The 16,956-nt window shown below is 39.3% G+C and overlaps 1 protein-coding gene across 6 annotated transcripts; it reads right to left on the bottom strand.

Moving 5' to 3' along the window:
* Nucleotides 1-97: 97 nt before the first annotated feature.
* On the bottom strand, nucleotides 98-15,959 carry arfip2b (ADP-ribosylation factor interacting protein 2b). 6 transcript variants are annotated; one of them, XM_018691514.2, is made up of 10 exons: nucleotides 15,636-15,959; nucleotides 12,436-12,546; nucleotides 9,287-9,319; nucleotides 7,529-7,637; nucleotides 6,435-6,491; nucleotides 4,611-4,726; nucleotides 4,157-4,378; nucleotides 3,798-3,955; nucleotides 3,048-3,222; nucleotides 98-2,928 (listed from the first exon to the last, which is right to left on the bottom strand). In XM_018691514.2, exons 2-10 carry the CDS (start codon nucleotides 12,532-12,534, stop codon nucleotides 2,773-2,775), a joined length of 1,125 nt encoding a protein of 374 aa, XP_018547030.1. In that variant the 5' UTR covers nucleotides 12,535-12,546; nucleotides 15,636-15,959; the 3' UTR covers nucleotides 98-2,772. The 6 variants fall into 6 exon arrangements, with proteins under 6 accessions (XP_018547030.1, XP_018547028.1, XP_018547032.1 ...); XM_018691512.2 differs by having other exon boundaries at nucleotides 9,263-9,319; XM_018691516.2 differs by lacking the exon at nucleotides 9,287-9,319.
* Nucleotides 15,960-16,956: the final 997 nt, after the last annotated feature.

Genomic DNA, 16,956 nt, shown 5'->3' on the forward strand with positions numbered 1-16,956 from the left:
AATTACATGAGAGAAGTTTGATAAAAGAGATTTCAGTGTTTTCACTATAGCCTACAGTACAACACAAATTAGACAACAGACAGAAAATACAGCCGGCTCATTTGAAAATGTGTACTTTTAATTTTGTTCCCTTGGGATGGGGTTGGGACTTTTCAGGTCTGAGTAAGGAATGAAGGCAGAGTATCACATCAACCCATGACACAACTTCATTTATCGTCTTAAATACCATTACGTGCAATCATTCGTACAGTACAATACACCAGCTCAGCCTACAAAATATTGATTGTACACAAATAAAATATCTCATCTTATAAATCTTCATCTTGGTGCTAGGGGGAGGAATTTCAAAGGGGCAGGTTTGGAAAAAGAGGAGTCACATTTTGTTAATATTGCTGTGTGGTGGTCAAACAGACCAGGAGTTGGCCAGTGAAACTGCAATCTTAGCCATGAGTGAGGCTGAGGTCTTACTGAGTTATTTTTTCAGCCAGAATAAAATATACCCAGTTGACACATTGACACGTAAGAATTCAGAAAAGACAAGCCAAAAAAAATCTTGATATTTGCTTTTCATCAAAAATCAAACCCACTTCCTTTCATAACTGTTCTTTCGAGTGCAGCATTGAAAGTAAACCCAGAAGCCCGGCATTGTGCCAGTCCATGCGATAGAGCACGCAGAAGGCCGAGAGTAGAGCATCAGTGCGTTCACACATATTTGCACCTATACTTTGGATCGCTGTCTGCCATGCAAATACAGAGGAGACAAGAAGCTAAGGACTAACTGTAACTGATGGAGGTTTCATAGAGCTCTCCCGACTGTTTCTAGAGTTAAATGCAGCATGGTTAAACATTCATTGTACTGGATTATCTTCATTTGACTTCGCAGAGTCACTTTGACACTTGGAAATTAAATACATTTCTATGAGTTAGTCTAGAATTTTTTGTTTTTGTTTTGGAGTATATCAATTGCAGATTTGGTTAGCCTGAAATACTTACAACTTGAGTAATTTGCACAAACCAGAGGTTCCAGAGTACAATGTTTTGATTACAACAGATTAAAACATACAATGAACATAATAAATACAGTGATGCTTAAGAAACTCAATGTTACATTTGTTGTGCTGTGCCAATATTTTGTGGCAATGCTTTCTCTTAACTGTCAACAATTCATGATTGTTTACTTCCATTATACTAAGACAATGTTTTACTTACAGCAGCATAAAACAAATGAATCATTAGTGTTTTCCCGATCATTAACTGCTAACTTAAAAGATTTAATGTTGACACATTAGAATTAGTAATATCAGTCAGATACAGTAATCTTCAGTGTGAAGAAAGGTAACCATCAACAAATATATTTTGCTTTAGGATGACTGAAAGATATCAAAATAGATGTTAACCTCAAAGAGACAAACTTTCAACAAAAAACATATTTCAATGAATCATGCATCGATATGAAAACAAACAAAATGTAATGAATTCCTTTTTAAATATAATCTGTTAGACAATCAAATAACGGATTGAATCCATTCAAGTTTGTTGGATCTTACCAGACGGACATACTCATCTTACATTGGTTCCTCAAATCCTCCTCAGTCCATGGAGAGACTGTACAAACTAATGAAAACATAGCAAGGTTCATCATCCAATATACATCTCTCTCAATTCTCTTTGGGTAAATAAAACATAACTAGTGAAGACCCAAACCAGTAGAACTTTGGGAAGCTGTGGCAGTGGTCCTTAAATGATTGTTGCATATATGACTTGAAGTCACAGAATTTTCGGGTTACAATTGAAATCTGTAGCATATCTGATAATTGCAGACTAAGCACTGCAGCAGTTGCAGTCTAAAACACCAGCACACATTGCCCTAACAGTATATCTGTCTTTTGCTCTGAAGCATAAGACATACAGCTGACTAGAACTGCAATAATTATAAAATAAAGACATGATATTCAAATTAAACAAACGCTAAAACTAAACACGGCATTATCTTTTTTTATAAGCTACAAACAACTGTATAACACTTATTTCAAAAGCGAAACAGTACTTAATTTGAAATGTACATTGATTTGACATGTCTGCACATTCCTTTCCAGTGTACCATACAAATCCCCTTCATGTATAGTTTGACATTTTTTTTCTGAACTTAGTACATCAGCTCGTATGTAAGGAGGCACACTAGGAGAGTGATAAGGTTTGGAAGAGTTTTGATGTAGTGTATTGTCTGAATTTGCTTCAGTGGTTTTTTTTAACCATTTTTCCTTTATTCATCTGTCTCTGTTACTACGATGGTGTGGGGTTTAACCTTAACTCAGAGCACTGGGAGCACTTAAGGAGTACAATAATGGCCATAAAAATGACTAACACAAGCGCACACAGCAAAACAGTATTGAGATAGAAGGGGGTTCAGTTAAATGGGAGAAAGGGAAGGGGGAGATGAACAGTTTCTCTGGGAACAAAGCACAAGGAGAAGGTTAGAGTGAAAAAAGGGAAGTTGAGAGGAGAGGCACTAATAGCCCCCTGACTGTTCATGAAACTGGCCACGTTGTTTCTTGCTTCATTCAGCCCATTCATCAATAATACCCTGCTATCCATCTGTCTAATCGTCCTTCATCTGTCCAATCATCCAGCCACACGCTTGTCTTATATCTTCACCCACCCAATTATCTGTAAGTGTTTCCCTCTGTAGTGGTCCTCTGTAAGTTGGGGGTTTAAACAGGTAACAGGTGGAGGTGGTCAAGAAGGAGGCTGCAGGAGGTCTAGCAGGCCCTCTCATTGCTCCTCTAACCAGGAGGGCTTGTCAGCCCCTGGAGGCCTCAACTTTATGTTGAACTGCTTCAGCGTTTGCTCCAGCTGCTGCTGGTTGCCAGCAAAGTACGCTGAGATGGCATTATGAAAGAGCAGGAGCTGCTTATGCATCACCTTCACCTGAGAGAAAGAGACAAGGGGGGTTAGGAGTTTAGTTTGTGTGTATTTTATAACAAAGAGAAAACTTCAAGTCAACCTGGATGTCGACTTTTTTTTTTTTAACTCTGGCTTTCACTAACCTTATTCTCCTCCAGGAACTTGAGTTTAATGGTGACATCTGAACGGAGACGTTCATACTTGTCCTTATGCACTTGGTATTGCTGCTGAGCAGCATCTATACGTGCCATGGCAACAGCGTCCCTCGGACCCATACTCAGTTCCTCCAGGTCTGACCGGTAGGCATCAAACTCCAGTCTATAAAGAAAAGTAAAGGAGACAACATAGTTTTCAAGAAAAATAGGATCCAATTCAAAGATCCAAAAGAAACTCTAAACTCTGTCTGGTTCTTACACTAATAAATATAATTCTTAGTCCATATATTTGTTTTGAGAGGTTTATGTTAATATGATTTATTCTTGTTAATTCTAATCGAAAAAAAAACTTAAATTAAACCTGAAATAGCTTTTTTTTGGCCACTAGAGGGAGGTAGAAGCAAGTTGTGAGCACAATACTGTCATCATCACCTTCTATCACCTTGATAGAGTGAACTTGTTTAGGTTTTTAGAGCTTTTTAGCTGAAAAATCGACCAGCTAAAAACGAGCTGAAACTCTATAAAACTCTGGAAAGCAGAGTGTAGCTGCAGATTCAGGTGATGATGTCTCATCACCTTCATGCAGTCACATTGTTTTAACGCAGACATTTGATACAGGACACTATCAATGTTTCTGTGTTCATGTTTTGTCTGAATCTCTTTACTTATCTTCCACAAAAAGGGCTTCAATCCAGTCTCTTAGATGAAAAGAGTAACTAATATTATGCTTGTCTTTACCTTGCATTTTCATACATCTTGATTGTCATCAAGGTGTCCTCCATGGTCTTGTTGACTAGTGTGTTGATGCTGGACACAAAGAAGTTAATGGCACCAAGTAGAGTCTCCCCGTTCTTACAGAGCAGCTTCTGAGTCTCTGCATTGTAGCCAAACTCATCCTGTGCAGGAATGAACACACAAAACAGAACACAAATGGTATTAAAGCTTTTAAATGTTGTCACAATAAAGCTAGGACATGTATACTGGCAATAACGTAGCTCACCAATACGCCCTCTTCACCTAGTGATATTAAACTTAGAAGCTGCTAAAAGCTAAGACAGGTGACATAAAAACTACCTAAATAAATTCTGAGGCCTCACCCGTAGCTCTGGAGATTTCTGACTGAGGTCAGCAAAGGTATCACCCAGCGCATGCTGTGTCTGCACCATGTTATAGAAGTGGTTGGTCAGTGCTCTGGCCAGTCGCAGCACATTCTCATATTTCCTCTTAGTGTCTCTCAACACCTCGATCTGGGCCTCCAGCTCCAGGTCCACAGTCCGGGAACCCCGACCGAAACGCTCTGAGATCATTTGCTTTGTACACTAGCAACAATGAAAAAGACACACACACAAACACACATAGGTAACACAAGGCAGTTCCTTGATGTGACTTACATAATTCATAAAGACGCGAGGAGGAGGGAATCTGGGTTAGAAACGCAGTAAACTGAAAACTATTTGATCAAGAAGATCCCTAGGCACAGACAAAAATAAAAACCACCAAGCTCTTTATGATCTTTTCCCAGTTTTACTTGTTAGTCAACATCACTGATACCTTGTAAGTGTTGAGACCCCACTTCTTCATTGTTTCTAGTTTTTCCACAGCCACACCGCGGGTCATCTCTTCTGCTGTCACTGACGAGCTGCTGCTGCTGTGGTGCATGTTGGAACCTGAGAAAGAAGACCCAAATGTAAAAAAAAAAAGACAAGAACATGGTAAACAACAAATACAAGCAAGCAAACACGTTCAGGTAGATCAAGATTAGCAAAGAATAGACCAAAAAGAGAATCCTTAACTACTTAAAATGCACGAAAACTGTGCTGCATTCAGCAAAGACAAAACTAAGGGTGCTTTCTGAAATCTGTCTGCTATCTTGCGACCCATGTCCATCACCACTAACCCGTAAACCGCTGTAAAACATGCACAGGAGCGAAATGGAGTTAATGAGTGAGTAGCAGGAATATGCAGAGAATTAAACTGGAAACATGAAATACTGGAATCGTAGATACCAAATTCCTTTTATTGAATGGAGGTTAAAAAAAAAAAGAGAAAATACCACAGACTGCAGGGATATTTTGGGACACTGCTAAAATGGCAATCTGGTCAATTAATGTAAAAGCCTGTTGAATGTTGTTGTGTATTTAACTCCACCCTTGTTTTCCTCTCCAGTACCTTGGTAGTCATGTGATTGGCTTGTTATATGGCAGATGACAGAACTGCTTGGGGGAATGCTACTTCGCCTGGCCTTCGTACGTAGGTCTGTGACAGTGAATGGGTAGTCAAAAGGGGAAGGTATGGATGAAGGAATGGTTCGGGGGGGGTATGAATTAGGGGAGGGTGTGGGAGTAGGAATTGCATTTCAAATTATGGGGATGTTTTTTTTTTTTTTTTCAGGATCGGGATTTAAAATGATATTTAGGGTTTAATCAAGAAGTAATTATTGAGGTTGAGCAAAGTGTGCCACAAATGGAGTGATAACGCAGGAGGAAGTTTGTGGGGAGGAGCAGGGAGATGCAGAAAAGACAGAAAAATAAGATAACAAAGGGGAGAAGAGGAGGATGAGGAACATGTAGGAGGGAATTGTGAAAAGGAGGTGGAGGACAAAGACAGACAAGTACAAAGATGAAAAGACAGCGTTTAGTGCATGACAATCAGTGAACAATGCAGACAAATGAGCGATGGTAAAGACTGGGGAAGTGTGAACTGCAGCAGTGCTAAATAATGTGACACTAAATAAACTGGATCAGCCTTTTATCAAACTGAATTTAAAAAATCAATATGAGAGAAATGGGAGGCTCTGAAAAACTAAAAGTTCTCACAATAATATATTTTGCCATTGATATTCAAGGTATTAATACAAATACAGATGAAAATGGTTTCTGTTCTATGACAGGGAAGTTCAGAGATCAACTTATTTATATACTCTGTTGAAGAGTATATAAAAGGGTGAGTTGAAGGGTGAGTTTATGACCGCAAGAGAAACCAACCAGGAAATAGAGGAATAATTTGTTAATAAAATCCTGTGACAGAAAAAAGCCACATTATGTACAAGAAAAGGAGCAGCAGGCAGAAGTAAGTATACAGCCCGTCTCTCTAAAAAACAGAAAAATTTGATTTAAAGTGACAGAGAAGCTGAATCGTAGCAATCTTAAAAAAAAAAAAAAAAAAAAAAAGACACACTGTGCATAGAGAACGTCTTTCCAAAATGAGATATCATCATGTAAGAAATGCTAGTCCATTAGTCACAGTTTGTGTATTGTAGTTTACAGATAATTTACAGTGGATATTCCAGACTTAACATCCAACACTGCTAAAAATAGTTCTATCGCATTTTGGAAATAAGCTCTCCATTGTTAATAATTGGGTCTAAGAAGCCACCTAATCCTGTAACTGGGATCCTTTTGTTAAACTCTGCATTGTAGCGCACAGCAGGGCCTGAGAGAGAGAGAGTGGGACAAATATTAGTATCAATAATAGGAAAGATAGTGTTTTTAATTCCCTCTGAATCTGTGTGTACAGATGCACTGCTGAAGTCAATGCCTTGGACAAGAAACTTTTGTTAATCCCTCAGCAGACATACAGCATCACACAATGTATCCGATCTGTTTATCATTCATGATGAAGTTTATTAGTAGTGGGGGAGAGCTGGTTCCATTATCAGTGAGACAATTAAAAGAAAAGCCAGTAACAGATCCTAGAGTTTGAGGATTCATCACACAGAAAACTCTGAAAAGTTATCATGGCTAAATAATTTTATCTTTGGTTGCGACAGTTGCTAAGTGAACAGCACAAACAAAACTAATCCACAAGGAATGTGCACTTTGCACATATCTGATTGGTCAACACAAAAAAATGAGCCACCTTCTTTTACTGCACAAGCCTGTGTTTTCTTACAGGAGCCTTCTATGTCATTACCAAGCTCCACTGAAGAAAAATGAGAGGGGGCTGCCTGATCTTAATGCAGTGGCAGATGACTAACATATTTAAAGGGTTTTGAAAATATTAATATGGTATTTCCATCAAGTTTGGTGATTACTGTCAGTTTTCAAGTAGTTATCATAAAAATTCATCTTTTTTTGACATGTAGTTTGGGTTTATAGCCAGTCAACACATCACTATTAGAGCACTATGACACTATGTACAGTATCTCATCATTCACTGTACCATCCTGCTTTATCCCACAGCTGCACACTGAGCCATGTAATCTGAGTAATACAGACCACAGAGGCATATTTTCAGATAGAGTGGAGGCCTATGCTGGTGATGAATCAACGCTAATTGACCACCAATTACTGCAAATTAATTGCAGCATGATCTCATGGGAAGACCGATGGGAGGTCCGAGAAATCAAACACTACATGATCCTCTGAATAAATTCACAGGAAGACAGCCAAGTCAGAGATAAAGCACAGGATGAGAGGAGACTGAAAAGATGTCAGGAATGAGTGACAAAGAGTGAAGTAGGACTCTACCTTTGATTGAGCTGGTGGGGATGATACCCTCCGCTGTTCCTCCATACCCCCCTGATACAATGCTAGTCTCATTTAGATTGGGACCCGATACCATCACCTGCTGTAGGTCCTGCAAAGTTTAAACGGCGAAATAAAAAATAAAAAAAGAAGAACAAAGGAAAGGGTTTTGGATGGGTTGGGGTGGAGATATGTAAACAAGCGATTATGACTTGAGTGTTACATTCAGACAGTGTAGACAATGTAAGTTAAAGGCTTATTCACTAGAGGGGGACAAACACTGCTATGTTAGGGAGGTTAGTCAGTACACACAAGCTTCAGGCGTTGTCTAACTTCAATTACTTATCCGGAAGCCAGCAGGGAAAACTATTAAGTGTGTGAAAGACAGAGAGCGCACCACTAAAGTGCACAGTCAATAATTAACCTAACTAAGGATTTGAGCTGAATCTCCTGCCGCGATGCTGCTGAGAGCAAGCAGGGAGACTTATATACCACAGCTGTGACAGACCGAGCAGTGACTTCAATGATCTATGCAGCAGGAAATGCTCAAGCAAACTATTCTCTCCTTCCAAAAATAATCACCATCACAGGCTTCGGCGTAGCTCTGGGATCATGAGGGGGGACTGTATTACGAGCCACATGATCCATCTTGTGTGTTTTCTTTAATCAAACTCGCTGTTTTCTTTTGTCTGCCTTCTTGCTTGTGTATCAGCTAGTGAAAAAAAACAACAGATTTCTCACTTTGGCAAAACATATGTGAGCCTTGGTTCCTACAACAAACAGGTTTAAATTTTACTCATGCTAGAGCAAGCGGGCCTCTTATTTCATTTGCTACAAACTCTTCAAGACCCATATCATTCATCTGAAAATGAAAAGGTAGAAAAATATATAGGATACTTCCTGAAACCTTGGAAACCTCTACAGTAAGATTGTGAAAAGGAATCTACAGAGGAATCCTTTAGAGGGAAGGTAGCTATTTCCTCCTTGTAAACAAGCACAAAGAGTATGTTTGATAAAAGGAAGTAAAAATCCAGCACTCAAAGAGGAAAACAAGCATGATGAAAGCTATCCTCATTCTTTTCTCTGCTTCAGGGCCTTATCTGTTTCTTGAGACAGACCTAATGGTGAACCCTCACTTGACTTTCTTGGCACAACAACTACATTTCTTATTATAACTGAAACATCAACTGACGCATCAAAACAGAACAAGAGAGGCCAAATCACATGAACATTACAGCATTAGTATGACACTATGATTATTAGTAAGCCACCGTGTTTTGTTTTGTCAACCAACACCCGCTAAAAAATTAAAGGCATCACACTCATGTCACCCAAGTGAACACACACCCACACAGAATCTAGGCTATATTAGATCACCCAAGACAATACAAGCTAGATAGTTTTGAGTCTAGTCAAATGGAGACAGACTTTTATGTTGTAAGTGTTAGCTACTTTGTTAACACCAGTCATTTTGAGGGATATCTCTCAAAGCATGTCTAGTTTGAGAGACTCCTTCCAGCTACAGTTAGTGGGAGCCGAGTTAACAGGCAGCACAGTTCAAGCTGCACAGTGGTTTGCCATAAAAATGAAATATCTTACATTTTGCGAATTAAACCATTGTAGTGATGCGAGGCAATTTAATGCCACGCAGAGTCAAACCACTGAGCAGAGCTGCACACACCAACATTAACGCAGACACACATACACACACACAAATACACGAATGGCCTTGCTCACCCTGGTGCCTCTGGAGCTCCCTACCTTCTCATCTAAGCTCCACTGCAGCTTTGCAGCCTGCACAAAGATGGAGGAGGAAGGGGGTCGGGGAAGGGGGTCGGGGAGTGGGGTAGGGGGGGAATCAACAAACACAACAAGAACAACACAACAAAAAAAAGAGAAACAAATAAAAAAAAAGAAAAGGAGACAAAAAGAAAAATCCATGACTGAAATCATGAAACAAGATAGAACGATGTAAAAGAAATCTCAGAAAAATTATTGTAATGTTCACAGACAGCAGGGATGTAAGATGGAGAGCAGTGATGACTGATATCACAGCAGGTCAGGATTCATCATTTAGCTGGTATCTGTCAAAAGTTTAAGTGGATCATCGTGTCCACTGGGCACATAATTTGCTTGGTTACCACGGCTTTGCCATGATATTATTCCATCACTGTCTGAACAAAGAAAATACTGATTCTGATTCAACACTGTAAAAAGTAATATATTCATTTACAAGACAATTACAGACATTCAAAGTGACATTAACATTAAAGGTGAAAAAAAATCAAGAAAGAAGAAACTGTGTACACACACAAACATCCACACAATCACTAAAATTGAGTGCCCAAAGTCCAGGTAGCACACTTTGATTGCCAGGACAGAGAACTCTTTATTTTACCAGTTTAAATTGGGTCATGTCAGGAGCAGCCAACTGGCCTTCATCAAAGCAACAGTGCCAACTTCTGCAGCCTACAATGATGGTTTCAACATTTAGCTTCATGAAAAGATGGATCTTTTAACCACACAAACACTGAACCAACAACCAAAAAACATGTTAAAAAGAAGGACAAATCCTGTTTATATTATTACACTATTCGCCTTCATTCAGTCTGTGTATGTCTTCTTTTAGAGATCTGCCTCCTGTTGTGGCATCTGTTCAATGTGGGAGAATATTGACGCAGACACTGATCCCTCCCTGGACACTTTGTTGACACAATGCCTGTTCTCTAAGGCGAAGGAAACTACAGCTACCTTAAGTCATCATAAAATAATCTGGTTGTCATATAACAGGGGGGTTTGGTGGGTTTATGAAAATGCTTTGCCTGTTTTTGTACATGTTGTACCAAAAACAGAATGTTATAGCGTGATAAATACGCTGGATTGCAGAGGCTTTGCTTTAAAGTACCACAAACCACTAAACTACTTGTTGAAAATAACTGAGACACTTTGCAATTATAACAATACAACTGCAATAGCTGTAAATTGATTGCACAAGTAATCACCTGTGAGAAATTGAGTATAACAGTATTAACACCTTAAAATGCTGCTGAATTCCTGAATAGACACCATACATGTGATGCTTTTGGCAGAACACTGCTGGCAGTCAATCTTATCTGTCACTGTCAAGCTGCCAGCCACCATCCATGCTCTGACACAAGCAAGCATCTGAGACCAGACTTCTGCTCTTCCTAAACTTGTCAATCTTCATCTCTTTGTGCATGAGCAACACAAACAGCTGCAGCTTCAAACTGAGTGCTGCACAGCAGATATCAATCTGATTTCACAGGGCTTTCACCCAAGGACAAAGCACAGCCAGTTTCACATTAATTGCAGAGTTGCTATGACAACTGGTTAATATCCAGCACTAAACAGTGAAGCTAAACACATACATGAACACATTAAACTGAAGTAGTCACACCAAATGGTTGAATACTTGCTTCACTATGTAAGCTTAGTGAAAAAGGGAGGGTTTTCTTTCACTACGTAAGTGGAGCTACACATAGTTTGGTGAGCAAATAACAAATATAACTGCCAGAGCTTCCACCAGGATCTTCAGCCTGTTTGTCTAACAAGGTGTGCCCTGGGATGCAGGAGAACGAACATCTTTGTTCTACGTTACTTACTCTGCAACTCCACTGTTGTTTGACTCTAACCGGCTCTGACTAAGACACTCCTGAAAAGGGTGGAGACAAAAATGTTTGCGCTCAAACCCTGTGCTGGAGCATAGCGTCTTTTGCCTTCAAATGAGGCCCACAAGTGCTTATTCCTTCTGTAAATAAACACTTCCTACCTGGTAGCAACAACTACTACAAGAGAGAGTTTAGCATTTCAATTCAACACCTTCAGTTCAGTTTAACTAAATACCCAGGAGACGTATCTTCAACCCCAAACAGGAGGCCACACAAGCTGTTAATGGGAACAAATGGTTCCCAAGGAGACATCTGGACTCCAACACCTGATTTCCCAGTAGATCTCTTTCCACAGTCACAGCTTAGCAAGCTAAAGAACACAAGGACCTGTAGCAGTGTATGACAGGCGATACATAATACAATAAAGGTTAAATCCAAGCAAAGAACAACACTTGAGTTCACTGCAACAGACTGAGATATAGCTTCAGAATGATCATTCTGCTCAGCTGAACACAGGTACATTAAGACATAGTGAGATAATAACTAGTAAGAGACTGGTCACGTTCATGCAGCCAGTGCTCAGGACTGAGAACTGTGTTTACCAAGAAGAATGAGTCCTAAATTCTATTGTACATTTTACCACAGCATAGTACTAGGTTGTGAATGGTATGAAAAGAGTCAGCTCACTTTGCTAATCTTGTGATAGCTGAGAACAATAGCCATAACCATTCTGTCAGCTTCAAACAACTGGCTGGCTTAGGTTTGATTTTCTTCAGGTGCTCTCATTAGTATAAATTGATGGCTATTGTTAGAATTCCCTAAGGAGGAAAAACTAAAGTATTTGGGTGCCTGATGAAAGAACTGAAAGTTAGAAGATTTTATAATCTGGTTAAATTTACACTAAAGCTGACAATAAACAAATCCTTAAAACTAATAATAGCTTAAAAAAATAATAATAATAATTATAACTATAAACTAATATATAACATTACATCATCACTGCTGGAGGAACACTTTCAGGCGAGAAACACCTGCAAAAGGGCAGTTTTTAAAGCTTTTCTTTTCCATGGTAAAAAATGAGATAAATTACTGGGATGACCGCTCTGCTGCAGTTTGAGTATGCAAATTATCTTTTGTTGGCCTTGGATCTCAAGTAGGTAAACACAAACAGTTTGCACATTTGCTTCCTTGTGTAATTGCTTTAAATAGCCAAATAACAACTACGCAGGGTGGTCTCAAAATGTTAACACTCACTCAACTGACACAGTAGCTATGACCCACCTGTTCAAGGCTGTCGTCCTCTGGTAGTGTCCCTGTGTCACCATTACTGTTGATAGGAATCTCCATTGTGGCAGCTTTACTCATAATGCTGTCTGTCATAATGCACTATTTCTGAGAGAAAAGGGGAGAGGGAGAGAGAGAGAGATAAAAAGTGTGGATAAAACAAACTACTGTATGTAAATAACACGAAAAAGGCAGGGATGGAAAAGCAGTGTGGCTTTAATGCTGCTTTGAAGAGGAGAGACCAAAGAGTGTAGTCAAAACAGCCAAATCATTAGGCGGATGGGAATATAATTGCCACAAACAAGCGAGGAGGTGGTTTTCAAAGAGCAAGGCTACCGCTCAGCATAAAAACAACACACCTATAAAAGCCCCCATGCACAGGAGCCGCCGCTACAATGAGCTGTCTTGTTGAAGTGGCCACTCAATTAAAAGAGCCGTATGTTAGCAGCACCCACTCCCTAAAAACCTCAACTAGAGGGAAGACAACAAAATGTTTGCATCAATATTGTCTACTCAGTCTGATTTGGCTTGCTAAACATAATCATACATTCAAGTTGAACAGCCACATATACATAATAACATTTGCAAAAATGCAGTACAAGCAGTAATATAGCTCATATTTATGGATTTGGAATGAGTAATGAATTCACAGCTTAATGAATTCACTCACACAAAAGTTAATCAAGGGTCGGTTGGAGTGTACTGTATGTGTGACAAGGCCACAGATGATAGTGCAAAATCAAGGCCAATCTGAAGGCTTAAAAATGTGGGAGATGCTTATCGTGGTTTCCACATTGCAGAGCAGGGTGGTGGTTTAACAGGTAAAGGTTCCACCTGGGGAAAAAAAGTCCAGTGTGTACAGTAGCTCTACAAAAAGAGAGATACACAAAAGCTAACAGTGCAGCAGGTAATTTTTTATGCAGCTGTGAGTGTTTTGCAGCCCTTTTTGTTCTTTAGGCCAACAGAAGAGGCCTGCTGATGTAGGTAAAGTATGCTGATTTTCTCATATAATTACAGATGGAGAACAATGAGCTGCTATAGTAAAATGTAATATGCTTGCACATGTATATAAGTGACAGCTGAAAGATGAATCAAAGAACTGAGACAACTGGTTAATAAAGTTTGTTCCCTGATCCATTGTAGACAGTGAGAGATCAAACCATTGCACTTATTCAGACAGGACTTGGGCTGACTCTCAGCTGAACAGTATGTACAGGCTTTGCACCAGTTCACTCCACTGCTTGTGGGGAAACAAAACAGAGTGGTGGGCAGTCTGGGAGCTCACAGACATAAATGCATCAGTAACAAACTGGTGCTTTACTTCCAGTTACTGATTATTAGACACATAAACAAATGCAGTCATCTACAGATGTGTCACAATGTAATTATGAATATTCTGTTTTGAATTGATTGGTAAATGCTGATAACAGACCTTCCTGAAACAAAACTAGTGCATATTATTCTTTTAAACCTATCTGATGTGCAATCTCACATGCCAATGAAATACTTTATAGCTAATTTAAGGCCATTGTGCAAAGCAGGATATACAGGATTTCTATGCAGCATACCTGTAATAACAAGTGTGTGATAAATGACTAAGACAAAAACAGCTTGGTGCCCTTGCTACCACAAGGTTGACAGCAACCTAATCATATCTATATGGCAGGTTAATGGCAGTTTGATCACTTGCCGGCACCAATATCACAGATGTTGATTGAGGGCTTATTGGTATGAGTAAGGCTTGTTTACACTTGCTCTGACCTCACCTAAGTAGGTTTTTTTCCATTATAAATGCACACTTTGCCATGCCCAGTCCCATTTCCTGAGGAATGACACATCTCTGTTGACTTTAGACATCACAAGACAGACATGCTTCTCTTGCCCAACAAAATTAAACACACAAAAACACACATCTAAGACAGCTTACTGCATCTGTATCAAAGCTTTGGGATAAAAATAAATTGCTTGACATCTTCTTCATATCAGGTGTTCATATTCATCCAAACTGACTTGACATGTAGTGTTATATTCTGGAAAGAAGTCTGCTTATTGATCAGAGATTCTACATTACAATATGAGACACTTAGCAAAGCTATTTTATCAGACTATAGGTTTTATGAGACTTCATAGATCTTCATAGATCAAAAGATAGATGGATCATTTATTATCTGCACAACCAAGGCCAGTGGAAATTGTTTTAGCACAATATATACATGGACAACAGGAAACACTTCTCATATTACTACAGACCAATACAGCAATACATATTACACACCACCACATACAACAGATGAATGGTATACATGTTGGTAGTGAGTGAGGAGGGGACCAAGGAGCTCATAGTCTATGTTGTTTGTTTATTTGTACAAACTAAGCACCTAGCTTTTGCTGCTTTGTGTAACATCTGCATCTGGAATAGGCGCTGACCTAGCTACTGTAATAAGAGCCTCAATCCACTGCAGTTTTGTCTCTAGGTCAAGTCAGGCTGAATCAATGTGAAGTGACATAAGGGCGAGCTCTGGCATGAACTTGGATATTTGTCATTGACTGTCTATTATTAATACCTGGTAGCTTACAGAAGAACTTAAGATAGCCATTTAGCAACATAAAACGGGATACATCAGAGACAATACACTTTACCATTATCATTATTTCGTTTCATAAAAATAATGTGAGTCATGGCTTACTGTTAGAGTACGACACTTAAACGTTTAATTTTAAATTAATTGCACAATTAAAACAATCCTAATAAATTACTGATGTTTAATTTCTTATGTAAAGAATGAGCGTTTTCGGACACCCTGCCACACACGGCTGGGAGCCTGAACAGGTGCATCAGCACAGGTGTATGGTTATTCTCCATCAGGTAACGCTAGCTTAGCCTCCGGTGGGTTCAATCTGTCCAACACAGTGGGGGTTTGTTCAGGCGGTAAAACAATTATCAGGTCAAATCGCTATTTGTTACGAATGTGCAATACATTGCAGCAGCTTTTCAGGCTGGAAATGAATTTGGTCTCGAGAAAAAAAGGCCTTCCTCACACTTCACACATGCAGCTGTTCAGAAGAAGCTGGTTTAAATGGTAAACAAGTGAGTTCACTGTGCACAGAGCCGCCTGCTTAGCGGTGGTAAACATTAACAATCTCAAATCCCCCAGACAAAAAAAGCAATATCGTCGATTAGAAACGGTCTGACTTACGGTGTGCTTGGTCCCGTCGTTAATACGGAGCTGTTCGGGAAGCTAGCGAGTAAGCTAATAACAGGCTAACACCAGTACATCCCAGCTCATGCGCGGCTTAGAGGAAACTGGTGTGTCTTTTTCCAGTCCAAGGAGAAAGAAAAACTGCCTGCGGGAAACAATGCAGCGCTCTTATTTAAAAATATTCAAATGACATAAGAAGGTAAAGTCTTGTTCTCGCTGCGTTTGTCTTGGGACCCCTCGTAAATAATCCTCTACCCTTTTTTTAACTGAAGCCAGGAGGAACGCTTTACGGAACTGACGACACCGTAGGATTCATTTTGCAGACGCGCTCCCACTCAAAGATCGACTATTGAGAAAAGAGGGATCACTCCTCTTACAAAGGCAAAACCAGTCATGGTATTACTGCGCTAACCTTCACTATTGCAGAGCAGCTAGTGGTTTTATATCTTTAGAAATGTATCTGTATTACTTTTATAATATAGCTGATATAGTACATAATCTGACATCAGTCTTTTAAGTTGTTTTTTTTCCAGTGGCTTAATGAACTAACTCTTTAAATTAATTAGGAGATGTCAAAATGTTTACATCAATATTGCGTAGGGATTGGAATTGATCAAACTTATTTGGCCTACTACCCATAGTCACATAGTAACATTATACAACCACATATGCTACATTTGCAAAAATGAAAAAAAAAAAAAAAAAAAAAAAAAATCACATTTTTGGCTTGGGTTGGAATAATGATTTCACAGCTTAATAAATTAATTTCCACAAACACTAATAAGGGGTCTGTGTGCACTGCATGTATGTGTGTGTGAAGAGGCCAGAGATGATGGTGCATAATTAAGGCCAATTTGAAGGCCTACAGACATGGGAGATGCTTATCATAGTTTCCACATTGCAGAGCAGGGTGGCGGCTTAACAGGTAAATGTCACATCTGGAAAAACTCCAGCATGTACTATGTAAAAGGAGATACACAAAGGCTAATCATACACCAGGAAGTTCTTTATACAGGTGCTTTGTTTTCAAGGCCAACATAAAAGGCCTGGAAACCTATAACCTTTAAACCTATTTTATGTATTATCTCACATTCCTTTCAAATACTTTATAGTTCATTTAGCCCATTGTGCTAAGTGGATTTACAGGATATAATGTCAATACAGTCTTTACAGAATAGTTCGGATGCTCTGCCTTCGCACTGTGATTTCTGTGGTGAGGGATAATTGATGAGGCACAGTCTACAAATATTATGTTTGAAACCAGTTCCACTAAGTTCACAAACCAGTTTCAAACATAGTGTAGAATTCACTGTAACAG

Source organism: Lates calcarifer, linkage group LG20 (assembly GCF_001640805.2).
Source record: "Lates calcarifer isolate ASB-BC8 linkage group LG20, TLL_Latcal_v3, whole genome shotgun sequence".
NCBI classification, from domain to species: domain Eukaryota; kingdom Metazoa; phylum Chordata; class Actinopteri; family Centropomidae; genus Lates; species Lates calcarifer.

Bases quoted from the DNA above. Each gene is read 5' to 3' on its own strand.
- arfip2b (XM_018691512.2), bottom strand. From the start codon at position 12,534: ATGACAGACAGCATTATGAGTAAAGCTGCCACAATGGAGATTCCTATC. The intron at 3,956-4,156 runs GTGAGGCCTCAG...ATTCCTGCACAG, and splicing joins AGAAATCTCCAGAGCTACGG to GATGAGTTTGGCTACAATGC. The intron at 3,223-3,797 runs GTAAAGACAAGC...TTTTCTTTATAG, and splicing joins AAGATGTATGAAAATGCAAG to ACTGGAGTTTGATGCCTACC.